The following is a 26,835-nucleotide window of genomic DNA, read 5'->3' on the forward strand; positions in this document are numbered from 1 at the left end:
CGCTTCTCGTAATGATTTATCATTCACGCACTGCCGCTGCAATCTTTATTTCACGCTAAACTGCACTCAGCTCTTCTCTTTAATATAATTTTCTAAAACACTTCTATTGTTCGATTTGTAGGTAACATAAACAAAACATCTTATTATAACAGTCTGTCCATCCATAATTGGCTTTCTTAGTTTCCTTACACTTTGCCCTTTGAACCGTACCCTTGCCAATATTATATATGATAATACTTGATGCAAATAAAATAAATTACAATTACAAACCTTTTTTTCTTTCTTATTTAAAAAAATATTAATCATCGATGTACCGTAAGTGGACGTTATTTTGGATACAAAGATTGACCTACTTGTAATAAAAATAAAGCTTGATTTTCACTTTCCTTATCCTATAGGAACAAAAGTAATGTAATCGGGTGAAATTTTATTTTCAAATTTTTCGCAAGGCTCTTAATGTTCTCCCTCTCCTTCCCCCCCAGTCGACATACGTAGGTAAAGAAGACATTGATAGAGATGGCGAGGAAGAGGATGATAATGTGAGCGTGAGTACGGACTCTGGCTATTCGTTCCTGGGACACTTGGAGGACGATGTTGCCAGCATCAAAAACGAACTGGTCACCCTACGCCATATCCTGAGCCTGGTAAGCGGTTCGACATCTCTCGCTAGTTTATTTTTTATTTATTTTAACATGAGTGTTTCATCTCCGATTTTAATTCGTAGTAATGAAACAACTGCTCTATTAGACCACTCATGTTGTCTGTGTCGTAGCAAAAAAAAAGTAAAAAAATCACGGATTCTGGGCAAAAAAAACTCATAGAAAACTCGAATTTTCCAAGCAATAAGTTGATATGAATAATTATGTGATCGTGAACTCATCCGCTATACAGGGATACAAATTTTATTACATAGGGATCTCTTTTTCAAAGGAGAGATACATCCCTAGCTTCCAACAAAAAAGAGTAACAAACAACAAAGCTCTTAGCTTTGTAGCTCTGATTTGAACCATTGTATTGTAAATTTGTTGGTCTTAACATAATTCTGTTATTGTTTATTTTCAGGAGCGCGACAGTTTTTCTGAGCGGGAAAGTGATTTGAAACGCCAGGTAATTTTAAATTTAATCTCTAACACACTTATGTACGTACGGCAGACACACATCTACTTTCCTAAAACAGGAAGACTGTATACTTTACGTAGAAAAGAAGGCTTATTCCGGACATTCTAGGCAGCGCCAGGTAATTTTAAATTTAATCTCTAACATACTCATGTTCGTACGGCAGACACACATCTACTTTCCTAAAACAGGAAGACTGTATACTTTACGTAGAAAAGAAGGCTTATTCCGGACATTCTAGGCCTATTCAAGCAGGATAAACAAGGAATGTGTTGCACATTTTATGCTATGTTTACCGATTTCAATGTTAACCCATTTATACCTTAAATTCTCTTTCAGATTATGTTACTCAAGCAGGAGTGTATGGAGCAAGTGAGAGTGGCTGCATTACTGCGTGAAGAATTGGAAGTGTACAAGGCTAAAGATCAGAAGAGGCACAAGTTGGTGATCAAGTCCAATGTGTCCACCCAGACCGAAAGGGTAAGTCTACCTACAGACCTCTACACTAGCAATAAAGAGGTGCTCTATTAAACTGTTGGTATAATGGAACAACTTGTTCTAAGCTGACAGTCTAAATAAAGCACTACTTATACACTTGGGTACACTACACCTGCCAAAATAGTGAAAATACTTTCGTAAGAAATTGAAAGACTTTTTTTGAAGAGTTTTGATATAGGGAACTGTAAAAATTTATAGTAGAAAGCCAGCCGTTCCGAGAACAAACCTTATCAGCAACTGATCTATTTTGTTCTTATGCTTTTTATTTAAATTGACCTCGTTTTCCTGTTTTATTTCAGACAAGGCCGAGTTCCCTTGGGTATGCCAGTGAAGGCTCAGATGGATCCACCAGATCTCTAATAAGGTAATATCACCAATAACAGAATATCTTACGGTCTCATCAGTTTGTGTTTAAACGTCATCTTGCTAGAGGAGGGAGATAAACCAAGTTCACAGGATACTGAAACAAACTTGTCCCAAAGATCTGATCTGAAAGATCAAATTATTTTTTTTATTATTATTATTATTATTTATTTACTATTATTATTATTATTATTATTATTACTTATTATTATATATTATTATTATTATTATTATTATTATTATTATTATTATTATTATTATTTATTTTTTTTTTATTCCCGAACAAGTTTTTTCGTCGAAGCGTGGCAGTATTAGTATTATGCATTTATAGAACCGAATATGGAGGGTTCTATAATTACCGGAAATGACATTGCTGCTAGGAAAGAGAGGGAGGAGTCGTTCGTACTACTTGCAAATTTGGGTTTGATTACCTGGCATTCCTAATACAAGACAATAGACCATTATCATACATAGGAATAATCTGCAACAAAACCTTTAATATATTTTTTTTTTTTAAATAAAAATAATTGAAAAAAAAACATGATATAAAGATAATTCCATCGATATCTAAGGCATTCTCTTCCATCCAACCTCAGTTTGTACATTTGTCAGCGTGACCAAAGGTAAGTTCGGCCAATTTTGTTCTCAGTGTAAGTACATAGTTTTGGACATTTTTTTCACCGTGTGTTGGTTTCATGTTTTGCTTTTCTGTTTTTGCTGCCGCCTCTTGGGACGCTGCCAGTTTTCATCTGGGTCATGGAAAGGTACATTACTCCGACTTGATTCTTTGCATGTGTATGATGCTCATGTTTCACGTCACTTGTCTCCTGCATATCTTCTTACCTCCTTAGAAGATAGTTTATCTCTTACTTTCTTCTTTCCTTGAACTTCTTTTTTACATATCTTTTTGCCTCCTTAGATACTTATATCTTTCTTGTCTCCTTAAACGTTAATTCCCTATTACTTTATTGTTTCTTTAAACTTTTCCTACGTATCTTTTTGTGTCTTTAGAATCCCTAGCCTTAGATCCTTCTCGTATATGTTATATCTCAAATTCTTAGCATAATGGAACAATTCGTTCCAATGTAACAGTACTACTTTCACTTAACTTCTACCGTCCTTAAAGTGGTTGTTCTTAAAGTTACCCTTTGTAAAAACTGCCTTTTCCTTTTGTTTAATATTTACTAATTTATTAAATTATAATATTATGGTAATTTGTTTTAAAGTAACTTTGTAGGTGCAGACTTATGTAGGTAGGTATTTACTATTACCTACTTTATTGTTTCTTTAAACTTTTCCTACGTATCTTTTTTTTTTTTTGTCTTTAGAATCCTTAGCCTTAGATCCTTCTCGTATATGTTATATCTCAAACTCTTAGCATAATGGAACAATTCGTTCCAATCTAACAGTACTACTTTCACTTAACTTCTACCGTCCTTAAAATGGTTGTTCTTAAAGTTACCCTTCGCAAAAACTGCCTTTTCTTTTGTTTGATATTTACTAATTTATTAAATTATAATATTATGGTAATTTGTTTTAAAGTAACTTTGTAGGTGCAGACTTATGTAGGTAGGTATTTACCTACCTATGGGTCATGTTTTTTTTTACCTATTAGTATTGTTTTAAATGCCGATTATTGTTATAAATTATCTAAAACATGAACGCTCGTGCAACTGACGAAAATTTGGAACTGTGATAGAAAATGTGATGAAAATTTTAACAAATCAAGACTGAAATTAAAATGCTCTTAGAATGCGAGAGTTCTAACTCTAACTGAATGTACCTAACTAATTTCCTTCCCCCCAATCCGTCCTTCCTACTTCCCCCACTCCACTGATTCACAGAGAGGGGAGGCAAGGGTTTCCTCCCTCCCCTCTCTCGTTGATACGCCTCTGTGTAGAATGTTATGTTTTCACGCTGCGTCAGAAGTGAACTTTAACAATGGATAGGTTAGTGCTAACGAGTTAGTAGGGGGGTCCCAATCGGTGACCCCTGAGGAAAACTTACCCTACGAGTCTAGTTTAGTTAATAGAGGGTACCAATGGCGATCCCTGAAGGAAAACTTACCCTACGAGACTAGTTCGGTTATTCCGATTTATCCCACTTCTCGAATGAATACTATGAAATGAAAACTTACCCTGCGAGTCTAGTTTAGTTTTAATAGGGGGTACCAATGGCGATCCCTGAAGGAAAACTTACCCTACGAGACTAGTTTGGTTATTCCGATTTATCCCACTTCTCGAATGAATACTATGAAAAATTGTTCACCCCTATGGCTGAAAGGTCTAGAGGTTTTTGAATCCAGAGGTACTGGGTTCGAATCCCTGCCGGGGCGGAAATATTCTGATAGTCATGGATGTACCTTGCAATTCCAGGGCATACTTATATCATCCAAGGTCTTACAATCTGAGCTTTTTCTCAGGACAATAAATGTGGCCCCTTTTTATTGAACAAAAAATACATATTATGCTTCTATGTGGGTCTGGAGGCCTAAAGTTTTCAAAGGGACACTTGTCCTATTTATTACGAAATATTTTTTACAACCAATCCTCGTTGCTTTTTTCTCGTTTCAGTTCTGATGATAATGTGATTAGTCTAATATTTCTGGCTGGAGGACGTTAAACAGGGAGTAGACCAGCTTAGTCTGGCTAGGGGACTTGAAACAGGGAGTATAGGTACCAGCCTGAATTTCCCTTGTTAAATAAATACCAAAGGCTGAGTGTGAAGGGCATCCACTTGTAAAATTCGTAGCCAAAACCATATGTCAGCCCAAAGCAATCACCCTAGTTAAGTAGGGCTGATTGAGAGGTTGACAAAAAACGCCGACCCCGTCTATACACGGGAAAAGAGAAGTTGTCATTACCTTGGCATCGTCAATACGATAATCGAGCAGTAGAGACAGAGACATGACTTCACAGTTGAATTTGCCAGACTTGGCCGTATTAGAGGGATGAACCAGGATAGAGGGAGAGTCGGGTAGAGTGTACTTCCTTTCTAAACGTTGCTTCTCCTTCTCGGTCATCTGGGGGAAATGAAAAAGTGGGATTTTGTTAATTGGAAAAAAAATTTTATTTATTTATTTACACGCTAAGCAACAGGGCCATGTGTGGGAAAAAAAAATATATTTGAGAAATTTTTAATAATAATAAAAAATGCCCATTGGCTATTATTAGACATTAAAAAAAAAAAAAATACCATTGGCTACTAGGCTTGAATATGGACATTTATGGATTTTAATCCTCACATCCCAGTCACAGACAATATTGACTGACGTGGTCTTACAGCAACAAGCAATATTGACTAACGTGGTCTTACAGCAACAAGCAGTAAAAGCACTTACTCTCAACTCAGAGGTAATGGGTTCGAATTTTCTGACAAAACTCTTCCATTTCCAGAATGTCAAGGAATATGAGGGGGGATGCGCCGCAGGCCGTTTTTCGGAAAAACTTGATATTTAATTTGAAAAGTTTCAATTTTTGACTGGGTGACAAATTCCATGACTTTTCCAGGTTTTCTTTAAATTTTCTTCCCGTCCGTGTTTTTACCTTGGCAGAGAACAGATAATCCGCATCGGGCGGATCCAGCACAGCATTGTTGGGCAGATAGGATGGCACCTCCTTAGCCATCACATGGAAAGTACAGGGGTGCTGCAGCGAGAACGGACGGTCAGGAGGGAAAGCCTCCAGCCAGACGGAAGAGGAGATGAAGAAGTCGGAAGGAATGTACATGTTCTGATACCGACGGCGAAGCTCAAGCAGATCCGCTTGTGGTCTGGAACAAAAGAGAGTCTCCTTGGCCGACCTTGACAAAAATTTGGAATGCGAAAAGGCTGGATCAAAAGAAAAACAGATGACCTTGACCTATTCATGAATGAAGGATATTTTCTGTGTAGTGCATGGTTGCATATCTTCAAAAATCACAGAGTGCGTTTGTACAAGCTGTACGTACGGCTAGACGACTAAAAAAGAATATAGGTATCTTGGGGGGAAAGCCTTTGGGATATTTAACAGTAACTTTGTGGACCGTTTTACACAAACGAAGCGGGAGGAGTCATGTACTATGAGTACTATGACGTCATCGCGTACGGGAGCGTTTAAGATTTAAAGGTATTTTTTAAAAAATTGATTTATCTCCGGATCTAGAAGTCGTAGAAGAATAAGAAAAATTCCCTAGTTCCTCATTTTTTCTGCTCTTTGAATTAGAAAGCTCACGCAAGTAAGCGCAGCTGCTCTGTTGTTACACCTAAATAAATTGTATGACTTGATCCCCAACTGTTCCACCTGAACGACTTTTATGACTTGACTTGAACTCGAAACACCAACCTCCAGATCCAAAGTTCAACGCGTTAACCACTGCATCACTGAGGTTAAAGCTCTAGAAGTCTAAGCTAAAGTAAACAAAACAAGTAAACTCACAGATCAAGCGCAAACTTGGGCACGCTCACAGCATAGCGAGGCGTGGGGCGCGTACGTCTCCGCTTAGGCGATATAGAGCGACTCTTGCGCGCTACCGTAGATCCAGAATTAGTTCCTGGGCTTCGCTCCCTCTCCGCGTCTTTCTTCGGACTGCGGCCCCGCGGCAGACTGGAGTCGCGGGAAGTCGCGTCGAAACGGCGCTTACGATCCGTGGTACGGTCCGGGGAGCGGCGGTTGAAAGTCCGCCGGTTCGAATCTCCCCCGCGACTGTCCAATGTGGAACGTCGCTTGAAATCTGTGCAGAGAGATGAAATAGTTCATTAGTTGTCAACTTTAGGAAATGATGGAACTATTCTAGGGACACCTCTGCACTCCCTACCCTACTTCACCAACACAAAAAAGCTTTCCTGAACTAAATTACCTACAAAATTATGGGAAAACTTTGAACTACATCTTTTTGACTCCCCATCAGCTCACATGACATGATGGAAGTGTGTTGATGTTTCTAACCTCCTGTAGAGTTTAACTTCCACTCAAAAGTATGTTATCTTCCTCCCAATTCTTACCATCATTAGGTGGTGAGTAGCGGTTAGAATTAGTCCCACTAGAGAAGCGACTATAAGCTGTTGACCGATGACTGTACACTCCCTACCCTACTTTACCAACACAAAAAAGCTTTCCTGAATGAAATTACCTACAATATTATGGGAAAACTTTGAACTACCTCTTTCTGACTCCCCATGAGCTCACATGACGTGATGGAAGTGTGTTGATGTTTCTAACCTCCTGTAGAGTTCACCTTCCACTCAAAAGTATGTTATCTTCGTCCCAATTCTTACCATCATTAGGTGGTGAGTAGCGGTTAGAATTAGTCCCACTAGAGAAGCGACTATAAGCTGTTGACCGATGACTGTGTGCTGCAGCGAGAACGGACGGTCAGGAGGGAAAGCCTCCAGCCAGACGGAAGAAGAGATGAAGAAGTCGGAAGGAATGTACATGTTCTGATACCGACGGCGAAGCTCAAGCAAATCCGCTTGTGGTCTGGAACAAAAGAGAGATAATGATGGAGGACTCCGTAACTTTGTGGACCGTTTTACACAAACGAAGCGGGAGGAGTCATGTACTATGACGTCATCGCGTACGGGAGCGTATGCCGTGACGTCAGAGTTTGAGATTTAAAGGTTTTTTTTAAATTCATTTATCTCCGGATCTAGAAGTCGTAGAAGAATAAGAAAAATTCCCTAGTTCATTTTTTCTGCTCTTTGACTTAGAAACCTCACGCAAGTAAGCGCAGCTGCTCTATTGTTACACCTGAAAAAGTTTTATGACTTGATCCCCAACTGTTCCACCTGAACAAATTTTATGACTTGACTTGAACTCGAAACACCAACCTCCAGATCCAAAGTTCAACGCGGACTTTTTTTAAAGTCAACATGGCTGAACCAATGAGATTGTGAGATTCTGCCATGTGAACTTTCAAAGCGGAATCTCATTATATTGGTTCAGCCACGTTGACTATAAAAAAAGTCACATAATATAATACAGCTTAAGTGCCTTAAGTTGACAAACATATCTGCCTACCTGCGTGTTAAAGAATAGATATCCAAATCTAAGATATGTACCCACTTATAGCTAATTACAAGCGCTAATTAAAAATAACCAATTAACATTTTGAAGTACCAATACTTGGGGAAAAGTCAAGGTTTTCCTCGTTTTCCCACTGCCATTTTCTTACGAAATTGTACTTCCTTTTTAAGAGGGAAAAGGCTGATCTGGATTAAAAAGGACCTATTCAGGAGGGTGATGGAGGATGAAGAATAGTAAATCTAAGGATAGTATCTAAATAGGTATAACGATTGCTAGGGAGGTGAGTATTGGGTACCTATAAAAATTGATGGTTCCTAACAACTTCAATCTATAAAAATCACGTCAAAACAATATATAGACCTTGGTTAGACTTTGGGGGTGAAGGTACTTATACTGTTCAGTGCTATATCCCATTGAAGTGAGATGAACGAAGGATATTTTAACGTTTAATAAATAGGTACCTACCTACAAAAAATCAGTGTTATCATGGGATTATAATGTCCAAAACAAATATTTCGAATTTACCAAAACAAAAATTTCGAAGAACGCAAATCCAGTAGCTACGTAGGTACCTATAGGTTTACAAAAAATCAGTGTTATCATGGGACTAGGGACTATAATGTCCAAAACAAATATTTCGAATTTACCAAAACAAAAATTTCGAAGAACGCAAATCCAGTAGCTACGTAGGTACCTATAGGTTGAGATTTTTCCAATCAAAGCAAAGATCCAAAAACATGACACGTTACACGAAAAACCGAATTGGGCACTTGAAAGATAGCTTCTTAATTAATCAATAATAGAGAGTAAAAAATGTCAAGATAAGTCCGCTTTATCTCCGCGAGAAGTATAAAAAGAAACCAAGTAGATACTCCGACACCTACTACTGAACAATCAACGTAAGTACACTTCCATTATCTGCTTTTAATTAATTGTTTTTTCAATATTTATATAGAGTTCGATATTTTTTTGAACGCGGTCCCTTTTTTTCACTCGTCACTGATTTTTTGCAAGACGAGAATCGAATTTTTCGGGTGTTCAGTTTTTAATAGTTGCGCTCAGGATTGAAAGGTTGGGAAACAAATAATATTATTAGGGATAGGGACTGCAACCTGATTTGTCTTCTTAAGTACCTACTGATACTCCGACACCTACTACCGAACAATCAACGTAAGTACAATTCCATTATCTGCTTTTAATTAATTGTTTTTTCAAAATTTATATAGAGTTCGATATTTTTTGCACGCGGTCCCTTTTTTTTACTCGTCACTGATTTTTTGCAAGACGAGAATCGAATTTTTCGGGTGTTCAGTTGTTAGTTGCGCTCAGGATTGAAAGGTTGGGAAACAAATAATATTATTAGGGATAGGGACTGCAACCTGATTTGTCTTCTTAAGTACCTACAAATGAACAAAGGGAAAAATCGTCTTAAGTGATTACCAAATTCAGTTATTCGGTTTAATTTTGAAAAAAAAAAAAAAAAAAAAAAAACTCTGGAGGTTTTGTAGAAGCTATCTATGAATCTATGGCAATCTTTTTTCTTTTACTGGATACCATTGGCCTTTCGAATGGGTTAAGAATGCTCCTATGCTGTAAACATTATTTGTAATGCAATACAGTCCTACATTCACATTAACCAGATGCAACAATAAAGCAGTGCTAATAGTGTCAGAGGACATATGACATTTATTGCATTTTTGTTGAGAATTTGTTTGTGTATGCTTTGAGCATTCATAGAGTAACCACCATACTTGCACTAACCAAACTTGCAAGGGAGGCATTGAGTATAGACTATAGGTTTTACCTATGCTTCTAAATTCATGCTGAATGGTTTTATCTATGCTTCTAACAAGGTACCTATACAAAAGGAATTTAGAACTTTTTACAAATTGATGAGGGAAACCCCATGTTTGAATGAATAATATTCTTGGTTCTTAAATTTTTTGTGATCTATCAAAATTACTATTTTGACTTACACAACACATCTAGGTACATACTTACCTGTGAATTTCTTTCACCTTTGACATGAGCTTTTATGGAATGTCGATCAAGTCAACAACAATGTCACATCAACCTGGCAGGTAAGTGACCGTCCCGGAGCTATTTACTTACTGCACCTAGTAAAGGACTTTGGAGAAAAGATTTTCACAGTCATCCTCTGTAGTTAGCTTGGAAAGTAGCGCGCCTGTCGTGCCTTGTAAGCACTAGGTTGCGAGTTCAATTCTGAGTGAACTTTATTCTAAACAGAGAGCGCTTAGTTCTTGGAACGCCTGTCTTTCGCCAATTCAATCTTTTCTCTCTTCGATTTGACAGCTCCCTCTTTCAAACATCTTGGGGGGAAAAATGGGGACTATAAGACCTCCGTTGTTACAGTTCCCCCTATGACTTCATCAAACATTTTTTTTTCAAGATGAGTGTTCACCACCGTTTTTATTTCGTAGCAACTGCTACATTAGACACACTACCTGGTCTGTGTATATTGCCTGAACTAAAGTATATTACCTAAATTAATTGCTCTCTTTCCTCAGGCCGGACACAACTTCCATCCCGACACACCAGTGTCGTACTTGACTTCCCTCGCGGGTACTCGACCTCTGGACGAATCAGACGAGGATCACCTAGAATTTATCGAACAAATCAAACAGAACCGGGCCGAATATGAAGCCAACTCTAAACAGAACCGTGTAGAAGCCAACTCTAGCGAAGATGATGATCTGGAAACCATGGCCTGCCAGAACGCCAAGGGACTGCCGAGGAATTTCGACGCCCGAGAAAAGTGGCCCGAGTGTCCGTCCCTGAGACACATTGCTGATCAGAGCAACTGTGGGAGCTGCTGGGTAAGAATTTTTCTGTAGGTAACCATCTGGGAACTCGTATGCTGCTTTTCAAGACCCAACTCAGGGTGGTTGAGGTTTATGTGAGGAGGCGAGTAGCTTGCCCCCGAATGGAGGGTAAAATCCCCGTCATTGAAAACTTCATCACCTACCCAATGGCATTTTTATTTAATAAGAGGTCCGGGTTTGCACGCAGGAGGTCCGGGTTCGATTCCCGGCGGGGCCGAGGTTTTTTTCGGCTCTGTGCTTGGAGTTTGGGGTGCATCAGCCCTCGTGAGACAATTGAGTAGCTACCTTTAATCGAGAAGCGACCAGTGGCGGCATTAACAGAGTAAAAAGAAAAATTATATAGATATGACAGAAATAGTACAGGAGGCTCTTAGTAATGCTGTGCTTTTTTTGCGGACGGTGGGGATTGCAATCAGGTCTTTTGCAAAACAACCCACAGTTTCAATTCGGTACTAACAATTAACCGTTTGCCCAACAGGCTGTGAGTGTTGCGAATGCCATCAGTGACAGACTATGCATTGCATCCAATGGCTACTTCACAGGCCTGGTACTCAAAAAGAAAATGTAGCGGTACTTACATGTACAATAACATTATCTACAGGGAACGTACTCTTAGAAGGCCGAATTCCAGGCTTGAAGGTGTAGAATGCTTCATCATCCTTGTACCTGGAACAAAATCAAATTGTTGTATTGTGATCCAATTCTTATACAATGAAGTGAATGAAGCTAAAATATGTATAGATAATAAAATTTCACCACTTCGGATTCACATCGTGGCTGGAATTGAACCCACGCCCTTCTGATTACCATTTTGACCACTGCAACCTGCAACACCGAGGTAAGTGGTGTAGTTGTGCCTGATGTGCTCTTTCGATGCGTTCTCCTTCTTCTTCTTCTTCTTCTTCTTCTTCTTCTCCTTCTTCTCTCTTCCTCCTCCTCTTCCTCTTCTTCTTCTCCTCCTCCTTCTTCTTCTTCTACATCAGAGATAGTTTTCGATCAATTTTTTCAGTCCTCCCAGGAATCGAACCCGGGACCTCCTCGTGGCTAATGCTCACCATATGACGGAGTAGAGACGATCCCTCTCCAAATCGAAGTAGCATTCTAACAGCGCTATGTCACCCTTGTATTTGTAGGAGGGTATCTTCAGCTCTAGGAGTTTGATGCAGGACAGAGCTGAAATCAGACAAACAGACAATTAGGAGGACCTCAAAACGGCTAAATCCAAGAAAACAAGCCACAGAAAGAAAATTATCTCTGGAGGATCTCAAAATGGATAAATAGAAGACGTCGAAAAAGTTGAAAAAGAAACAGAGGAAATGGAGAACGAGAATTGGGAGGAGGAGAAGAAGGAGAAGGACGAGAAGAAGAAAAGAAGACCTTCGAAATTTTATCTGTGTGTACCGAATAATGAAAGGCTGGTGGCGAAGTGGTCTGGTAAACCGGGAGACAAGGGTTCAATCCCAACTGACGCGACGCATGGAATTTTATATTAAATTATTTGAAAATTTGATCAGATAGGTAGTTAGAATAATAATAGAGGTTTGATCTAGCTCAACTAATCAACAATTTTTGGTCCCGAGCAACGCCTAGATATTTAGTTTTTACTTGGCGTTCTTCTTTTTTCCGTCCATACCGGTTTTTTTTTTTTCTGGAAGGCGGAAATAAAAAAGTATTAATAATACACAAGTAAGAATCTGCTAGACTTACTTGCTGTCCACTCACTTGTTGTATCAGTTGCTGAGCTTGTAACAGTGCTGTCTGAGGATACTGCAACAATCCCGTATTCAGCACATTCTGTTGCTGACCTTGTAAATTCATTTGCATGCTGTCTGTAAATAATTAGAACAAATCCTTGGAGTAAGAATTTAACAATATTTGATAGATACAATCTAAAGTGGCAATGATTTCAGCAGACTCTTTAGGACACTGGGTCAATAGATTGACAGGGGCCTCCTCAGGGCTGTATTTAGGGAGGCCCAAACTTAGTCACTGTTTAGATCAGGGGTTACCAAACTTTCTCAAACCATGGACCACTTTTGAATTTCAGACCACCTACTGATTTTAAAATACGAAAAAACTTTGATTTTTATTTAATGAAAATAAAACACTTCATTTTAATTTTTAAAAGGTTTTTGAAGAATATTGTTTCGTCAACATACAATGAATAATAATATTAATAATAGACTTGAACAGTTTTCAATGGGATGGATGGGCTTGCATTTCTTTCACAATTTTCACAATGTGAGGTTTGATGCTCTTCGACAAGCAGACCTGCATGTCAATGCTTGGGTCCAGCTTGTTCCTTTGCTTAGACTTAAGCAAAGAAACAAGCTCATTTATTTTATTTTTTATTTTTAAACAAAAGGTTGACTTGCGGACCACCTGAAACCTTCTCATGGACCACCAGTGGTCCGCAGACCATAGTTTGGGAATCTCTGGTTTAGATTATGCCCCCCCCCCCCCCCCCCCCGACATACAATGAATAATAATAGACTTGAACAGTTTTCAATGGGATGGATGGGCTTGCATTTCTTTCACAATTTTTACAATGCGAGGTTTGATGCTCTTCGACAAGCAAACCCACATGTCAATGCTTGGGCCCAGCTTGTTCCTTTGCTTAGAATTAAGCAAAGAAACAAGCTCATTTATTTTATTTTTAAACAAAAGGTTGACTTGCGGACCACCTGGAACCTTCTCACGGACCACTCTCATCTCATGGACCACCAGTGGTCCGCAGACCATAGTTTGGGAATCTCTGGATTAGATTATGCCCCCCCCCCCCCCCCCCCCGCCCGGCTGAGGAAAAATTGATAAGATGTTTCATCGATATCCATTTTCTCCTACATACCTAATTCTAATAATTACACTGAGAAAAAAACTAGTGTGCCGGAAGCCCAATAGCAATAGAGTGACTGGGTTGCTGGGTTCCGAAACTATATTTTGTTCACAAATTTCTACTTTTTCCCATTTAAACCTGTAGTACATAACGTACGTACAGACCATGGGCTAAAATCACTTTTTTGACATGAGGGGATCCCAAAACGGATATTTCCAACCATTTCCCGATTTTGAAAATTTGGACCGATTGCAATACTTCGGAGTTGAAGAAAATGCTGTACTGTTCAGCTGTCGTGTAGGATAGGTGACATTCCCGGTACTAGCCAAATGGTTGTACCCAGTGTTAGCGGTGACAGTGTTGCCATATGCTTGCTGCTGATTTGTTGTTGCTTGGTTGCCATAAAGCAAAGAGGAGGTAGGGTTCTGTAGGATACAAAATTTTCAATTTTAGTATCACCAAAATTTTCAATACCTACAACACTCATATCCAAAATTTCAAGTCAAGAGAGGTATGGTAAGCCAAGAAAAGACCATTGTTACAGTATTGCAGTGCAGTTCTTTATAATAGTATAATCTTCTTCTTTTTCTTCACCTTTTCCCATGTACATATGATGTCAACGTTTTTCATTGGCCTCTCAATCAGTACTAACTACGGTGATTGCTTAGGGGTGACACTTAGTTTTGGCTATAAATTTTACTAGTCAACCTTTGCTATTTCTTTAGCAAGGGAATTTATAATAATATAATTTTTAAAAATAAAGTATTAATAATACACAAGTAAGAATCTGCTAGACTTACTTGCTGTCCACTCACTTGTTGTATCAGTTGCTGAGCTTGTAACAGTGGATTTTCAATTTTAGTACCACCAAAATTTTCAATACCTACAACACTCATATCCAAAATTTCTCAAGAGAGGTATGGTTATGGTAAGCCAAGAAAAGATCATTGTTACAGTATTGCAGTGCAGTTCTTTATAATAATAATATCTTCTTTTCTTCACCTTTTCCCATGTACATATGATGTCAGCGTTTTTCATTGGCCTCTCAATCAGTACTAACCAGGGTGATTGCTTAGGGGTGACACTTAGTTTTGGCTATAAATTTTACTAGTCACCCTTTGCTATTTCTTTAGCAAGGGAATTTATAATAATATAATTGAAAAAAAAAGTATTAATACACAAGTAAGAATCTGCTAGACTTACTTGCTGTCCACTCACTTGTTGTATCAGTTGCTGAGCTTGTAACAGTGCTGTCTGAGGATACTGCAACAATCCCGTATTCAGCACATTCTGTTGCTGACCTTGTAAATTCATTTGCATGCTGTCTGTAAATAATTAGAACAAATCCTTGGAGTAAGAATTTAACAATATTTGATAGATACAATCAAAAGTGGCAATGACTTCAGCAGACTCTTTAGGACACTAGGTCAATAGATTGACAGGGGTTTTCTCAGGGCCGTATTTAGGGGGGCCCAAACTTAGTCACTGTTTAGATCAGGGGTTACCAAACTTTCTCAAACCATGGACCACTTTTGAATTTCAGACCACCTACTGATTGAGAATTTAACAATATTAAATTTGATAGATACAATCTCAAGTGGCAATGACTTCAGCAGACTCTTTAGGACACTAGGTCAATAGATTGACAGGGGCCTCCTCAGGGCTGTATTTAGGGGGGGCCCAAACTTAGTCACTGTTTAGATTAGGGGTTACCAAACTTTCTCAAACCATGGACCACTTTTGAATTTCAGACCACCTACTGATTTTAAAATACGAAAAAACTTTGATTTTTGTACAGCATTTCGAAATATGAATGCCTTGAAAACTTACTCTGTTGTTGCCAAGGTGGATTCTTAGCGGCGGCAGCAGCTGCAGAATAGTTCGACATGATGCTTCTACGCTAAACCTGCGAGCAGCGTGGAATTCTTCTGGCACTCAAAGAGAATTTGACAACTCTTCCAGGTAGAAAATTTGTAATTTAATTGATTTATTGCTGATAAAATGAAGAAAAAGTCACAACGGGCTTCTTCGGTTCTTCGAAAAAGCGGATGACAAATTTTTCGGGGATCCGGATTTTTGGAAAGTAGGTAATTTTTTTGAGCTCGTTGTTTTCAAAACAAACGATAAGCACTTTGAACACGATGCACAAAACTGGGGCCCGTTCCATGAAATTTAAAGTCGATTTAAAAATTTAAATAATCTGGTTTTTAGAAAATTTTACAGAACCTAAATAAATTTTTTTTCTGTATTACTTAGATCAGCTTAAATAGAGCTTCTTCGGTTCTTCGAAAAAGCGGATGACAAATTTTTCGGGGATGCGGATTTTTGGAAAGTAATTTTTTTGAGCTCGTTGTTTTCAAAACAGACGATAAGCACTTTGAACACGATGCACAAAACTGGGGCCCGTTCCATGAAATTTAAAGTCGATTTAAATAATCTGGTTTTTAGAAAATTTTACAGAACCTAAATAAATTGTTTTTCTGTAGTACTTAGATCAGCTTAAATTTACTGATCCAGAAAAATCCCTAGGGTGTCAAAAACCCACAAGCTTAAAAATTTAAAAAAAATGTGAGGCTTGAACCGTGTGAATGTGTCTTTAAATTTTGCTAAAAACTGGCTCCACTTTTCACTATACGCAAAATGAAAATCCGCTCCAGACTTACCTCCTTGGCCGACCTTGACAAAAATTTGGAATGCGAAAAGGCTGGATCAAAAGAAAATCAGATGACCTTGACCTATTCATGAATGAAGGATATTTTCTGTGTAGTGCATGGTTGCATATCTTCAAAAATCAGAGAGTGCGTTTGTACAAGCTGTACGTACGGCTAGACGACTAAAAAAGAATATAGGTATCTTGGGGGGAAAGCCTTTGGGATATTTAACGACGTTCAATGCTCCGGTTTCCGTATCTACATATCACTGAAGTTAGGTAACGTCTAGCTTGGTTGGTATGTGGACTGTTTGACCCTCTGGATGCTGAAATAAACAAAAATCTCAAGCTCCATATTTTACGGAACAATAAATGAGACTTGAGATTTATAAAATCAACATTTTATAAATTTTTATTTGATAATCATGCTCAGACTTCCTCAAACCATCTTGTTTCGCAGAAATGGAGCTCAACAAATTTATTTTCTAAATAACACAGTAGGTAGGTACCTATATTATCTCCAAAATAATTTTTATCCGTAGCTAGGTATACTTTCTAAATAGGTATTAATTAATAAGGTATTGGACTTCAAAAGAAACGATTTCTGTTTTCTATCCCTCACTGATATTCGGGGTGATTATTTTCATATCCCCTATTCTGCTCGTCTTTCTTTCCATCTTTTCAGAACGTCCGACCAACCATCTCATCTCATAGGTAAGTATCCAGGGACGGACATACCTGAGATTTTATAAAATCAACATTTTATATTTTTATTTGATAATAATGCTCAGACTTCCTCAAACCATTTTGTTTCGCAGAAATGGAGCTCAACAAATTTATTTTCTAAATAACACAGTAGGTAGGTACCTATATCTCCAAAATAATTTTTATCCGTAGCTAGGTATACTTCTAAATAGGTATTAATTAATAAGGTATTGGACTTCAAAAGAAACGATTTCTGTTTTCTATCCCTCACTGATATTCGGGGTGATTATTTTTATATCCCCTATTCTGCTCGTCTTTCTTTCCATCTTTTCAGAACGTCCGACCAACCATCTCATCTCATAGGTAAGTATCCAGGGACGGACTGTTCAAGCTTGGACATCGCCAGCGAACAAATAGTCCTCAAACTCGCAGCCATTCCCGTGCTTGAGGATTTTGAACGTTCCCTTATCCCCCCAGTTCTCACTCCAGGAGTTCACAGCCAACCAATATTCGGTCTTGTTTTCCACTCCGTAGCCTATCACCTTGACGGCAATGTGACCCAGGCGTTTGCCGTGCACGTGGTGGTAGATGCCTGTGGGAAATGACCAACAGAAAAAGGATTATAATGAGAGGGCATGCTATGACACAGAACACGAGCAGTTGAGCACACACACTATCAGGGAGTCCTGAACCGCAGTCAACCACCGTGAGGACTTATTCTTTAAAAGCAGCTGATAGTGAGTGGCTGACCTTATATGTATACAAGATGTAGATCAAATATCTCCTCAAGCCAGCCTAGCTAAGTAGTTGGGTAGGTATAGCATCATGTAAGCGCTATAGGTCGCGCCCATCACGGGTTTGATTCCCGTCCGAAGCGACCTATGTCCTAAACAAATAAAATTCGTTCTTCTAACGCTTCTGCCTTGTAAGCGCTAGGTCGGGGGTTCGATTCCCACCCAGGGCGAACTTCCCAAGTTCATTCTCGGATAGGTTGGCTTTTTCCTATCTTGTCCTCCTCTCTTCGATTTTGGGACGATAAGACCTCCGTTGTTATAGTTCCCTCTATCAAACCTCTAAAACCTCACAGTTCCTCTAACAAACCTCTATCTATCAAACCTCTAAAACCTCTATCTATCAAATCTCTGAAACCTCTCTCTATCAAATTTCTAGAACTTGCCTGATTTGTAGGTGAGAAAATCTTCAAACAGAAGCATGGAGGTAGTGACGGACCCTTTTTCGACAATTTCATCCTTAACCGAGCAACAGCAAAGTCTGCCTGCGTTACTACCTGTTAGAGAGAATAAAGGGAGACATTTAAAAATGAGTTTTCATAACAAATAGCTTCCTAGTGACTCAAAAGACCCACGAAACACAACGCCGACCCAAAGTCGTGACTAGGCCGAAAAATGAATAAACATAACTAAAGGAAATTCAGCTTTAATTAAATATTGGACGAAAGAAATGAGTTCCATGACTTCAAAGTCTTGCCTCGGGGATTTTTTCTTCGGAGAAATTAATAAAAAAAAAAAAAAAAAAAAAAAAAAAAAAAAAAAAAAAAAGGGGGGTGGATTCTTAGCGGCGGCAGCAGCTGCAGAATAGTTCGACATGATGCTTCTACGTTAAACCTGCGAGCAGTGTGGAATTCTTCTGGCACTCAGAGAGAATTTGACAACTCTTCCAGGTAGAAAATTTGTAATTTAATTGATTTATTGCTGATAAAATGAAGAAAAAGTCACAAAGACAAAGGAGATACAGGTACAAATGTGTTTTCCCCCAAAGTCAAAGTAAGTAAAATCAAGGACTTACCTCCCAGAGCAGCAGATCGGCGGCATTTTCCTTGACGGAGGCTATGAGCTCCTCTTGGTAAGGGGCGGCAGAGACGGCAAGGGCCGCACTTAGTAGTACTAGTGGCACGATCATGATGCTCTACTGATAATGAACAATGTCACTCGAGGGGGTATTTATACAATTTGACCGCGAGACTCTCAAGTATATTGACAGTTAACCAGTGGCGGAAAAGTGTTTCACCCCCGCGCCGTTTTGATTCCGTAGCAATGATACGACTGCTTCATTAGACTCATGTGATCTGTGTCGTAAAACATACCGTAGTATGTCCCTCAAAATATGGGCCATCAGAGACATAATAGGCACTTCCCATTTAGATGTTAACTTACACTAGAGATTAAAAAAAAAAAGAAGAAGAAGAAGAAGAAGAAGAAGAAAAAGAAAAAGATTGTACCTACCTACCTCGATACCGCTTTCGCATTACTTCAAGGTACATTTTTTACACTCATGCCTATCCACGAATGGAAAAGTTCGGTTAGAGTGGCGGATATTGATGCATTGGAAATTTACACAATACCCAAAGCACACGACAAATATTAGGAACGTAGAGACCTACAAATGTTATGGTGGCCATTCAAGCTCAGACAGTCTGACAGACCCAGCTCCCACCGACTGATAGACCTGGGTATGTCCGTCAGTCGGAACGTGTGTGCGAGGAAAAGCTTCCGATACGGGTATGTCAGACAGCCTGAGAGACCGCGATCTGAAGCTTTTTCCGAGACACATCTTCCGATGACGGTCTCACAGACCGCGGTCTGTGAGACGATCTGGGCGTCAGTGGCTGATATTTGAACCGTAGTGGTCACTGGTGTGTCTGGTCTACGCAGTACACTGGACCCTTTAGATGGCCAGAGAAATTTTCTGAACCAAGCACTGACGCGAGCGAGGATCACCAGAAACGCGATGTAGGGTAGCTCCACCTCCACCCTACATACTAAAAAAAAAAAAAAGAAATGTTGTCTCAGCCGCCCATGAACTTAGTTCCTATTGGACTTCAAAATATACTCTGGTCTTAAGTACAATAATTCAGCTCTAAAGACAACACTCAATAGGGCGAGAGTTGGCCCCATAGAATGCCCACCCTAACCCTCCGTCACTAAACAAGCATTCATGCATTGAAAGACGTGGCGTTTTTGATTGATCGCCCTGGCGTTTGCCTGTCAAATCTGGCAAGATTTGCCACCCAAGCAAATTCTCAAGTGGTAATCTCCAGACGATGTCACGGGATTAGCGGTCTGTTTACCAACTCTCAGTGTTGGGGATGTAATGGAGGTTGGCCTCAGCTGGCGTGGAGATTCTGGGGACACAACGGAGTGGTCACTGGAGGAGATTACAACTCACAAGAGGTGAATATAAAAAATGGAATTTTAATTGTGTTAAGCACAAATGCTTGTCACAAATGTCGTTCCCTGCTTAATGCACTACGCTAAATTTTATGACTTGACTTGGACTCGAACCACCAACCTCCAGATCGGACTTCGCGCTAACCACTAAACCACTGAGGTTGGTTACGAGAGGTGAATATACTAGTATAGCTCTCAAATTCTTTGTGTAAAAGTAGAGCTTTTTAACAACGTTTGTGGGTATTACAGCATTACTCAGGTCCCGCGTGCAAAGCGAGCGCAGTGACCAATGCGCCATGGGAGCTGACTTAGTAGAATATGGGCTTACGGACAGATTTACAAATTACGTACAAGATACGTAATACAACTCCACTTCATTTACAGGGTTGCCAACCATACACCTTGGCCCCGTGCGAGCATCACGTGCAAGGGCCTCTGCAAAACTGTACCCTACTGGGTAAGCTGAAAACCCCTGAATAAGAGATAGAGGAGGGCAGAAAATTTGATGAGTAAAGGTGTAAACTCACAATTGATCTATAAACTACATATATGTAAATATGTATATGGCGTATAAATTCTCTAACGGTCAAACATTCTTGACTTGGCGGGGCGGAGCGATACCGTGCTCCTTAATAGATCACACTCACACAACCAAGATAGTTTTTCCACATACGTGAACTGATTTTCTATCTAGAGAGAAACGCAAACACTTGCTGTTGGTACTCAGCCCCGTGAGAATAATATAGTTCGTGTGTGCATGTAGATGTACCTATAAAATTGAGTGGAAAGAAACTATCACTAGGCGAGGTTAACGCCGGACGGAGGTATTCCCTACCACCTAACCCTTAGAGCTCTATTATTCAAAAAAAATTTCATGCCTCGGTTAGGATTGAACCCTAGTCCTCCTGTTTACCATGGGGGCGCCTTGGCCACTACAGCACCGAGGCAGAATCTCGACTAATGGAGTGAGCCCAAAGTCATGTGATGTATTCAAAATTACTCGACATTATATCCATTCCATCATACTCACATAATCGGCCTTACAGTCGCCCTGATCTTGAACTTTCCCTATGGATTCACACTGGGGCCATTTCTTACGGGCGTCGAACGTCTCTGGAACGTTTTTGTTATCTTCGTGAGAGATAGAGGAGGGCAGAAAATTTGATGAGTAGGTAAAACTACATATATGTATATTGTATATGGCGTATAAATTCTCTAACGGTCAAACTTTCTTGACTTGGCGGGGCGGAGCGCTACCGTGCTCCTTAATAGATCACGCTCACACAACCAAGATAGTTTTTCCACATACGTGAACTGATTTTCTATCTAGAGAGAATCGCAAACACTTGCTGTTGGTACTCAGCCCCGTGAGAATAATATAGTTCGTGTGAGTATGTAGATGTACCTATAAAATTGAGTGGAAAGTAACCATCACTAGGCGACTAGGCGAGGTTAACGCCGGACGGAGGTATTCTCTACCACCTAACCCTTAGAGCTCTATTATTAAAATAACATAATAAAATTTCATGCCTCGGTTAGGATTGAACCCTAGTCCTCCTGTTTACCACGGGGGCGCCTTGGCCACTACAACACCGGAACACCGAGGCAGAATCTCGACTAATGGAGTGAGCCCAAAGTCATGTGATGTATTCAAAATTACTCGACATCATACTCACATAATCGGCCTTACAGTCACCCTGATCTTGAACTTTCCCTATGGATTCACACTGGGGCCATTTCTTACGGGCGTCGAACGTCTCTGGAACGTTTTTGTTATCTTCGTGTCCGTAGCAGACAGCCTCGCAGTTGGACTTCTTCTTGTGAGCCGCGAGTCGGGGTTCGATGCTGTAGTTGCCGATCAGATGGGTGAAATCTTCGGGGGTTGCGTCTGGGTGAAAGTTCATGCCCGGCTGAGGAAAAATTAAAAAGATGTTTCATCAATATCCATTTTCTCCTACATACCTAATTCTAATTACACTGAGAAAAAAACTAGTGTGCCGGAAGCCCAATAGAGTGACTGGGTTGCTGCGGGTTCCGAAACTATTTTGTTCACAAATTTCTACTTTTTCCCATTTAAACCTGTAGTACATAACGTACGTACAGACCATGGGCTAAAAACCACTTTTTTGACATGAGGGGATCCCAAAACGGATATTTCCAACCATTTTCCGATTTTGAAAATTTGGACCGATTGCAATACTTTCATTACTAATATAGCTCGCTATACTGTAGAAATAGAAAGTAAAAACAGGCACTCATAGAAGAAGATACAGGTACAAATGTGTTTTCCCCCAAAGTCAAAGTAAGTAAAATCAAGGACTTACCTCCCAGAGCAGGAGATCGGCGGCATTTTCCTTGACGGAGGCTATGAGCTCCTCTTGGTAAGGGGCGGCAGAGACGGCAAGGGCCGCACTTAGTAGTACTAGTGGCACGATCATGATGCTCTACTGATAATGAACAATGTCACTCGAGGGGGTATTTATACAATTTGACCGCGAGACTCTCAAGTATATTGACAGTTAACCAGTGGCGGAAAAGTGTTTCACCCCCGCGCCGTTTTGATTCCGTAGCAATGATACGACTGCTTCATTAGACTCATGTGATCTGTGTCGTAAAACATACCGTAGTATGTCCCTCAAAATATGGGCCATCAGAGACATAATAGGCACTTCCCATTTAGATGTTAAGTTACACTAGAGATTAAAAACGAAGAAGAAGAAGAAGAAGAAGAAGAAGAAGGAGGAGAAGAAGAAGAAGAAGAAGAAGAAGAAGAAGAAGGAGGAGGAGAAGAAGAAGAAGAAGAAGAAGAAGAAGAAGAAGAAGAAGAAGAAGAAAAGATTGTACCTACCTACCTCGATACCGCTTTCGCATTACTTCAAGGTACATTTTTTACACTCATGCCTATCCACGAATGGAAAAGTACGGTTAGAATGGCGGATATTGATGCATTGGAAATTTACACAATACCCAAGGCACACGACAAATATTAGGAACGTAGAGACCTACAAACGTTATGGTGGCATTGGTGGCCATTCAAGCTCAGATAGTCTGACAGACCCAGCTCCCACCGACTGACAGACCTGGGTATGTCCGTCAGTCGGAACGTGTGTGCCAGAAAAAGCTTCCGATACGGGTATGTCAGACAGCCTGAGAGACCGCGATCTGAAGCTTTTTCCGACACACATCTTCCGATGACGGTCTCACAGACCGCGGTTTGTTAGACGATCTGAGTGTCAGTGGCTGACATTTGAACCGTAGTGGTCACTGGTGTGTCAGTTCTACGCAGTACACTGGACCCTTTAGATGGCCAAAGAAATTTTCTGAACCAAGTACTGACGCGAGCGAGGATCACCAGAAACGCGATGTAGCTCCACCCTACATACTAAAAAAAAAAGAAATGTTGTCTCAGCCGCCCATGAACTTAGTTCCTATTGGACTTCAAAATTAATATACTCTGGTCTTAAATACAATAATTCAGCTCTAAAGACAACACTCAATAGGGCGAGAGTTGACCCCATAAAATGCCCACCCTGACCCTCCGTCACTAAACACGCATTCATGTATTGAAAGACGTGGCGTTTTTGATTGATCGCCCTGACGTTTGCCTGTCACATCTGGCAAGATTTGCCACCCAAGCAAATTCTCAAGTGGTAATCTCCAGACGATGTCACGGGATTAGCGGTCTGTTTACCAACTCTCACATATTGATAGATTCTGACGTGACTTTGTGAAGATTCATCTTGAAAAGAAGAACACAAATATAACATGTCTGTATAAATAAACAATAAAAAACCCCTCCCCCAACTGTGAAGAGTAAAAGCTATTTGTGTTCTTCTTTTCCTGCTTAGTAAGCTTTGAAGGTAGCACGCCTGCCTTCTAAGTGCTAGGCTAGGTTACTTGTTCGATTATCGCCCGTGCCGAACTTTATCCTAAACAGATAAGGTCCTAAACAGATATCCTAAACAGATAAGGTTCGTTCTCGGAACGGCTGACTTTCTCCTATCTAGTTCTCCCTCTCTCTTCGATTTCGGGACGATAGGAGCTCCATTGTTATAACTAGTTCCCTCTATCAAACCTCGAAAAAAACGATCCGCGAGAACAGTTGCTCCGATTTTGATTAAATTTGGCAGCAAAAGACTTGGAAGGAAATTCAATATAGATGCTCTTTCTACTACCAAGATACGCAGCAGTTTACTGAACTAAGTACTGGTTAAATAGCAAGTTGTACCTAGGTATGTACTAACGATTTTTTTCCCGTCATTATTGTTAATTTAAAAAGGCAAGAAAATGTAATTTAAGATTTCAATTTCATGTTCTCCCACAGGCAAGAAAGCTCACATGGTACCTCGTTGTAACGCAATGAGACAAATTTACGAACACGGTCCCCTGGTGGCAATATTCTCTGTGTATGCAGACTTCCTCCAGTACAAATCAGGTAGGTATTTATTATGTTTTCTTTTCAACTATTAAGGCAAACATCTCGAATTTGTTGGGGTCGATTTGATTTTAGAGCCAGTTTTAATGTCATTAGAATCTCCTACCAGCACAAAAAACAAGTCTGAGATTGACAATTTGTATTTTTATACGAGTTCAAGCGGAGATTGATTTCTTCAAGGGACTACGTAAGTGTGACGCTATTTTCCCAAAGAACAGCGGCTTAATTGGCTTCAAAGCCAATGAGATGAAAGTTTACCTCAATGCAAGTTGTTAATGATTTTTTATTTAATTAGAGACTACGTAAGTGTGACGCTATTTTTCCAAAGAACAGCGGCTTAATTGGCTTCAAAGCCAATGAGATGAAAGTTTACCTCAATGCAAGTTGTTAATGATTTTTTATTTAATTAGCCAACCGCGCAATATTTGTGTCAACATTGGCTAATTTTACGTCACCACATAAACAAAGTTCACTGAAGACTTTAGTAGTTGATTCAATGACTTTACACTTTAATCAAACTTAAGCTGTCCATTCATTTCTTTCAAAATTGCCTTCTCTTTACAGGTGTGTACCAGCACAACTTCGGTGATTCCATAGGACTTCACGCTGTCCGAGTTTTGGGCTGGGGCGTAGAAAACAATTTTACGTCACCACATAAGCAAAGTTCACTGAAGACTTTAGTGGTTGATTCAATGACTTTACACTTTAATCAAACTTAAGCTGTCCATTCATTTCTTTCAAAATCGCCTTCTCTTTACAGGTGTGTACCAGCACAACTTCGGTGATTCCATAGGACTTCACGCTGTCCGAGTTTTGGGCTGGGGCGTAGAAAATGACATCCCCTACTGGCTTGTGGCTAACTCTTGGAACGACCATTGGGGAGACCATGGCACATTCAAAATACTCCGTGGGGAGAACGAGGCGGACATTGAAATGGGATTCAACGTGGGCTACCCACAGTTTTTGCAAGTTTAACGTGGGCTACCCACAGTTTGTGAAAGTCTAACGTGGGATACCCACAGTTTGTGAAAGTCTAACGGGAGGGAAAGACCAGAAAAAAAAAAATCAAGAGAAACCCATGTCGTCATATGTCAAGGAACTTGACCACTAGGCCATTCTCCCTGACTTGACCACTAGAGAAATTCAAGAGAAACCCATGTCGTCATATGTCAAGGAACTTGACCACTAGGCCATTCTCCCTGACTTGACCACTAGAGAAATCTAAAATGTTTTAGAAAGTCTGACGTGGGAGCGTGCGATTAGAGGGGAACGAGCAAGCCTAAAATGAATATTTTGAAAGTTCTAATAATTTTCGAACGAACGACAAGATCTAGAGCCTACTTGGTAAGAGCAATTTTTTGTTCATGAAAATTTTTATGCAAAAATATAGAAATTGAGAATGCACTTTTTTGGCCTTTCTTATTACTTCGAATTCTTGTATTACCAAGGACCGCGATTCAGAGACAAGCAAAGAAAAATCCCGTTTGTAGAAAACAAAAAGAAATCAAGATGTATTTACAAAAGAATGAAGCCTTTTTCGGGCCGAATATGAAGCCAACTCTAAACAGAACCGTGTAGAAGCCAACTCTAGCGAAGATGATGATCTGGAAACCATGGGCTGCCAGAACGCCAAGGGACTGCCGAGGAATTTCGACGCCCGAGAAAAGTGGCCCGAGTGTCCGTCCCTGAGACACATTGCTGATCAGAGCAACTGTGGGAGCTGCTGGGTAAGAATTTTTCTGTCAGATTTATAAAGGTCGCTTTTGGATGGTTCTAAAAGAGGAAAAATCCAGTGCACGGCACGAACAAGCTTTTAGTACCTTGGTTAAAGTGAAAAAAAAAGCCAGCGTGGCGATAGTACGTCCAATTTCGCGTGGTTGGTATCCGAATAAGTAACCATCTGGGCACTCGTATGTTGCTTTTCAAGGCCCAACTCAGGGTGGTTGAGGTTTATGTGAGGAGGCGAGTAGCTTGTTCCCGAATGGAGGGTAAAAACCCCGTCATTGAAAACTTCATCACCTACCCAATGGCATTTTTATTTAATAAGATAATCTGCTGAAATAGGTACTTGTAATCAAAAAGAGTGCTTTTTTGTGGACGGTGGGGATTGCGATCAGGTCTTTTGCAAAACAGCCCACAGTTCCAATTCGGTACTAACAATTAAATTAACCGTTTGCCCAACAGGCTGTGAGTGTTGCG

At 39.9% G+C, this 26,835-nt stretch overlaps 4 protein-coding genes and 7 long non-coding RNA genes across 13 annotated transcripts; 4 read left to right on the forward strand and 7 right to left on the reverse strand.

Annotated features, from left to right (window-relative positions):
• Window positions 1-420: 420 nt before the first annotated feature.
• Window positions 421-2,932, forward strand: LOC103512319. Its single transcript, XM_026825824.1, has 5 exons — window positions 421-644; window positions 1,063-1,107; window positions 1,456-1,596; window positions 1,914-1,978; window positions 2,720-2,932. Exons 3-5 carry the CDS (start codon window positions 1,459-1,461, stop codon window positions 2,826-2,828), a joined length of 312 nt encoding a protein of 103 aa, XP_026681625.1. The 5' UTR covers window positions 421-644; window positions 1,063-1,107; window positions 1,456-1,458; the 3' UTR covers window positions 2,829-2,932.
• Window positions 2,933-4,913: 1,981 nt separating this feature from the next.
• Window positions 4,914-5,452, reverse strand: LOC103512320. The gene is made up of 2 exons (XR_003392375.1): window positions 5,318-5,452; window positions 4,914-4,999 (listed from the first exon to the last, which is right to left on the reverse strand). It is a non-coding gene; the product is annotated as an uncharacterized LOC103512320 (long non-coding RNA).
• A 2,732-nt stretch (window positions 5,453-8,184) lies between these two features.
• Window positions 8,185-8,866, forward strand: LOC113468711. Of its 2 annotated transcripts, none has more exons than XR_003392367.1 (2): window positions 8,185-8,239; window positions 8,646-8,858. It is a non-coding gene; the product is annotated as an uncharacterized LOC113468711 (long non-coding RNA). The 2 variants fall into 2 exon arrangements; XR_003392366.1 differs by having other exon boundaries at window positions 8,188-8,259; window positions 8,646-8,866.
• Window positions 8,867-8,914: 48 nt separating this feature from the next.
• On the reverse strand, window positions 8,915-9,443 carry LOC113468715. The gene is made up of 2 exons (XR_003392371.1): window positions 9,380-9,443; window positions 8,915-9,112 (listed from the first exon to the last, which is right to left on the reverse strand). It is a non-coding gene; the product is annotated as an uncharacterized LOC113468715 (long non-coding RNA).
• A 578-nt stretch (window positions 9,444-10,021) lies between these two features.
• LOC103512321 (cathepsin B-like) lies at window positions 10,022-25,611 on the forward strand (the record flags this gene model as incomplete). The annotated part of the gene is given in 7 exon segments (NM_001329180.1): window positions 10,022-10,060; window positions 10,508-10,816; window positions 11,301-11,366; window positions 20,112-20,204; window positions 20,586-20,678; window positions 24,525-24,636; window positions 25,397-25,611. Coding segments are annotated over 7 exon segments (927 nt in total), but the record flags the coding sequence as incomplete, so codon positions are not given.
• LOC113468718 lies at window positions 11,401-11,988 on the reverse strand. Its single transcript, XR_003392374.1, has 2 exons — window positions 11,878-11,988; window positions 11,401-11,488 (listed from the first exon to the last, which is right to left on the reverse strand). It is a non-coding gene; the product is annotated as an uncharacterized LOC113468718 (long non-coding RNA).
• Window positions 16,727-17,423, forward strand: LOC113468709. The gene is made up of 2 exons (XR_003392364.1): window positions 16,727-17,022; window positions 17,377-17,423. It is a non-coding gene; the product is annotated as an uncharacterized LOC113468709 (long non-coding RNA).
• Window positions 17,109-18,344, reverse strand: LOC113468708 (cathepsin B-like cysteine proteinase 3). Its single transcript, XM_026825826.1, has 2 exons — window positions 18,191-18,344; window positions 17,109-17,605 (listed from the first exon to the last, which is right to left on the reverse strand). Exons 1-2 carry the CDS (start codon window positions 18,225-18,227, stop codon window positions 17,400-17,402), a joined length of 243 nt encoding a protein of 80 aa, XP_026681627.1. The 5' UTR covers window positions 18,228-18,344; the 3' UTR covers window positions 17,109-17,399.
• On the reverse strand, window positions 18,820-19,415 carry LOC113468710. Its single transcript, XR_003392365.1, has 2 exons — window positions 19,257-19,415; window positions 18,820-19,099 (listed from the first exon to the last, which is right to left on the reverse strand). It is a non-coding gene; the product is annotated as an uncharacterized LOC113468710 (long non-coding RNA).
• On the reverse strand, window positions 21,151-22,687 carry LOC103512302 (cathepsin B-like). Of its 2 annotated transcripts, XM_026825823.1 has the most exons (3): window positions 22,526-22,687; window positions 21,979-22,111; window positions 21,151-21,332 (listed from the first exon to the last, which is right to left on the reverse strand). In XM_026825823.1, exons 1-3 carry the CDS (start codon window positions 22,637-22,639, stop codon window positions 21,208-21,210), a joined length of 372 nt encoding a protein of 123 aa, XP_026681624.1. In that variant the 5' UTR covers window positions 22,640-22,687; the 3' UTR covers window positions 21,151-21,207. The 2 variants fall into 2 exon arrangements, with proteins under 2 accessions (XP_026681624.1, XP_008475283.1); XM_008477061.3 differs by lacking the exon at window positions 21,151-21,332 and having other exon boundaries at window positions 21,814-22,111.
• LOC113468717 lies at window positions 24,755-25,073 on the reverse strand. Its single transcript, XR_003392373.1, has 2 exons — window positions 25,010-25,073; window positions 24,755-24,894 (listed from the first exon to the last, which is right to left on the reverse strand). It is a non-coding gene; the product is annotated as an uncharacterized LOC113468717 (long non-coding RNA).
• Window positions 25,612-26,835: the final 1,224 nt, after the last annotated feature.

The sequence above is a fragment of the Diaphorina citri genome, unplaced genomic scaffold (genome assembly GCF_000475195.1).
Source record: "Diaphorina citri unplaced genomic scaffold, Diaci psyllid genome assembly version 1.1 scaffold821, whole genome shotgun sequence".
In the NCBI taxonomy this organism is placed as follows: Eukaryota; Metazoa; Arthropoda; class Insecta; order Hemiptera; family Psyllidae; genus Diaphorina; species Diaphorina citri.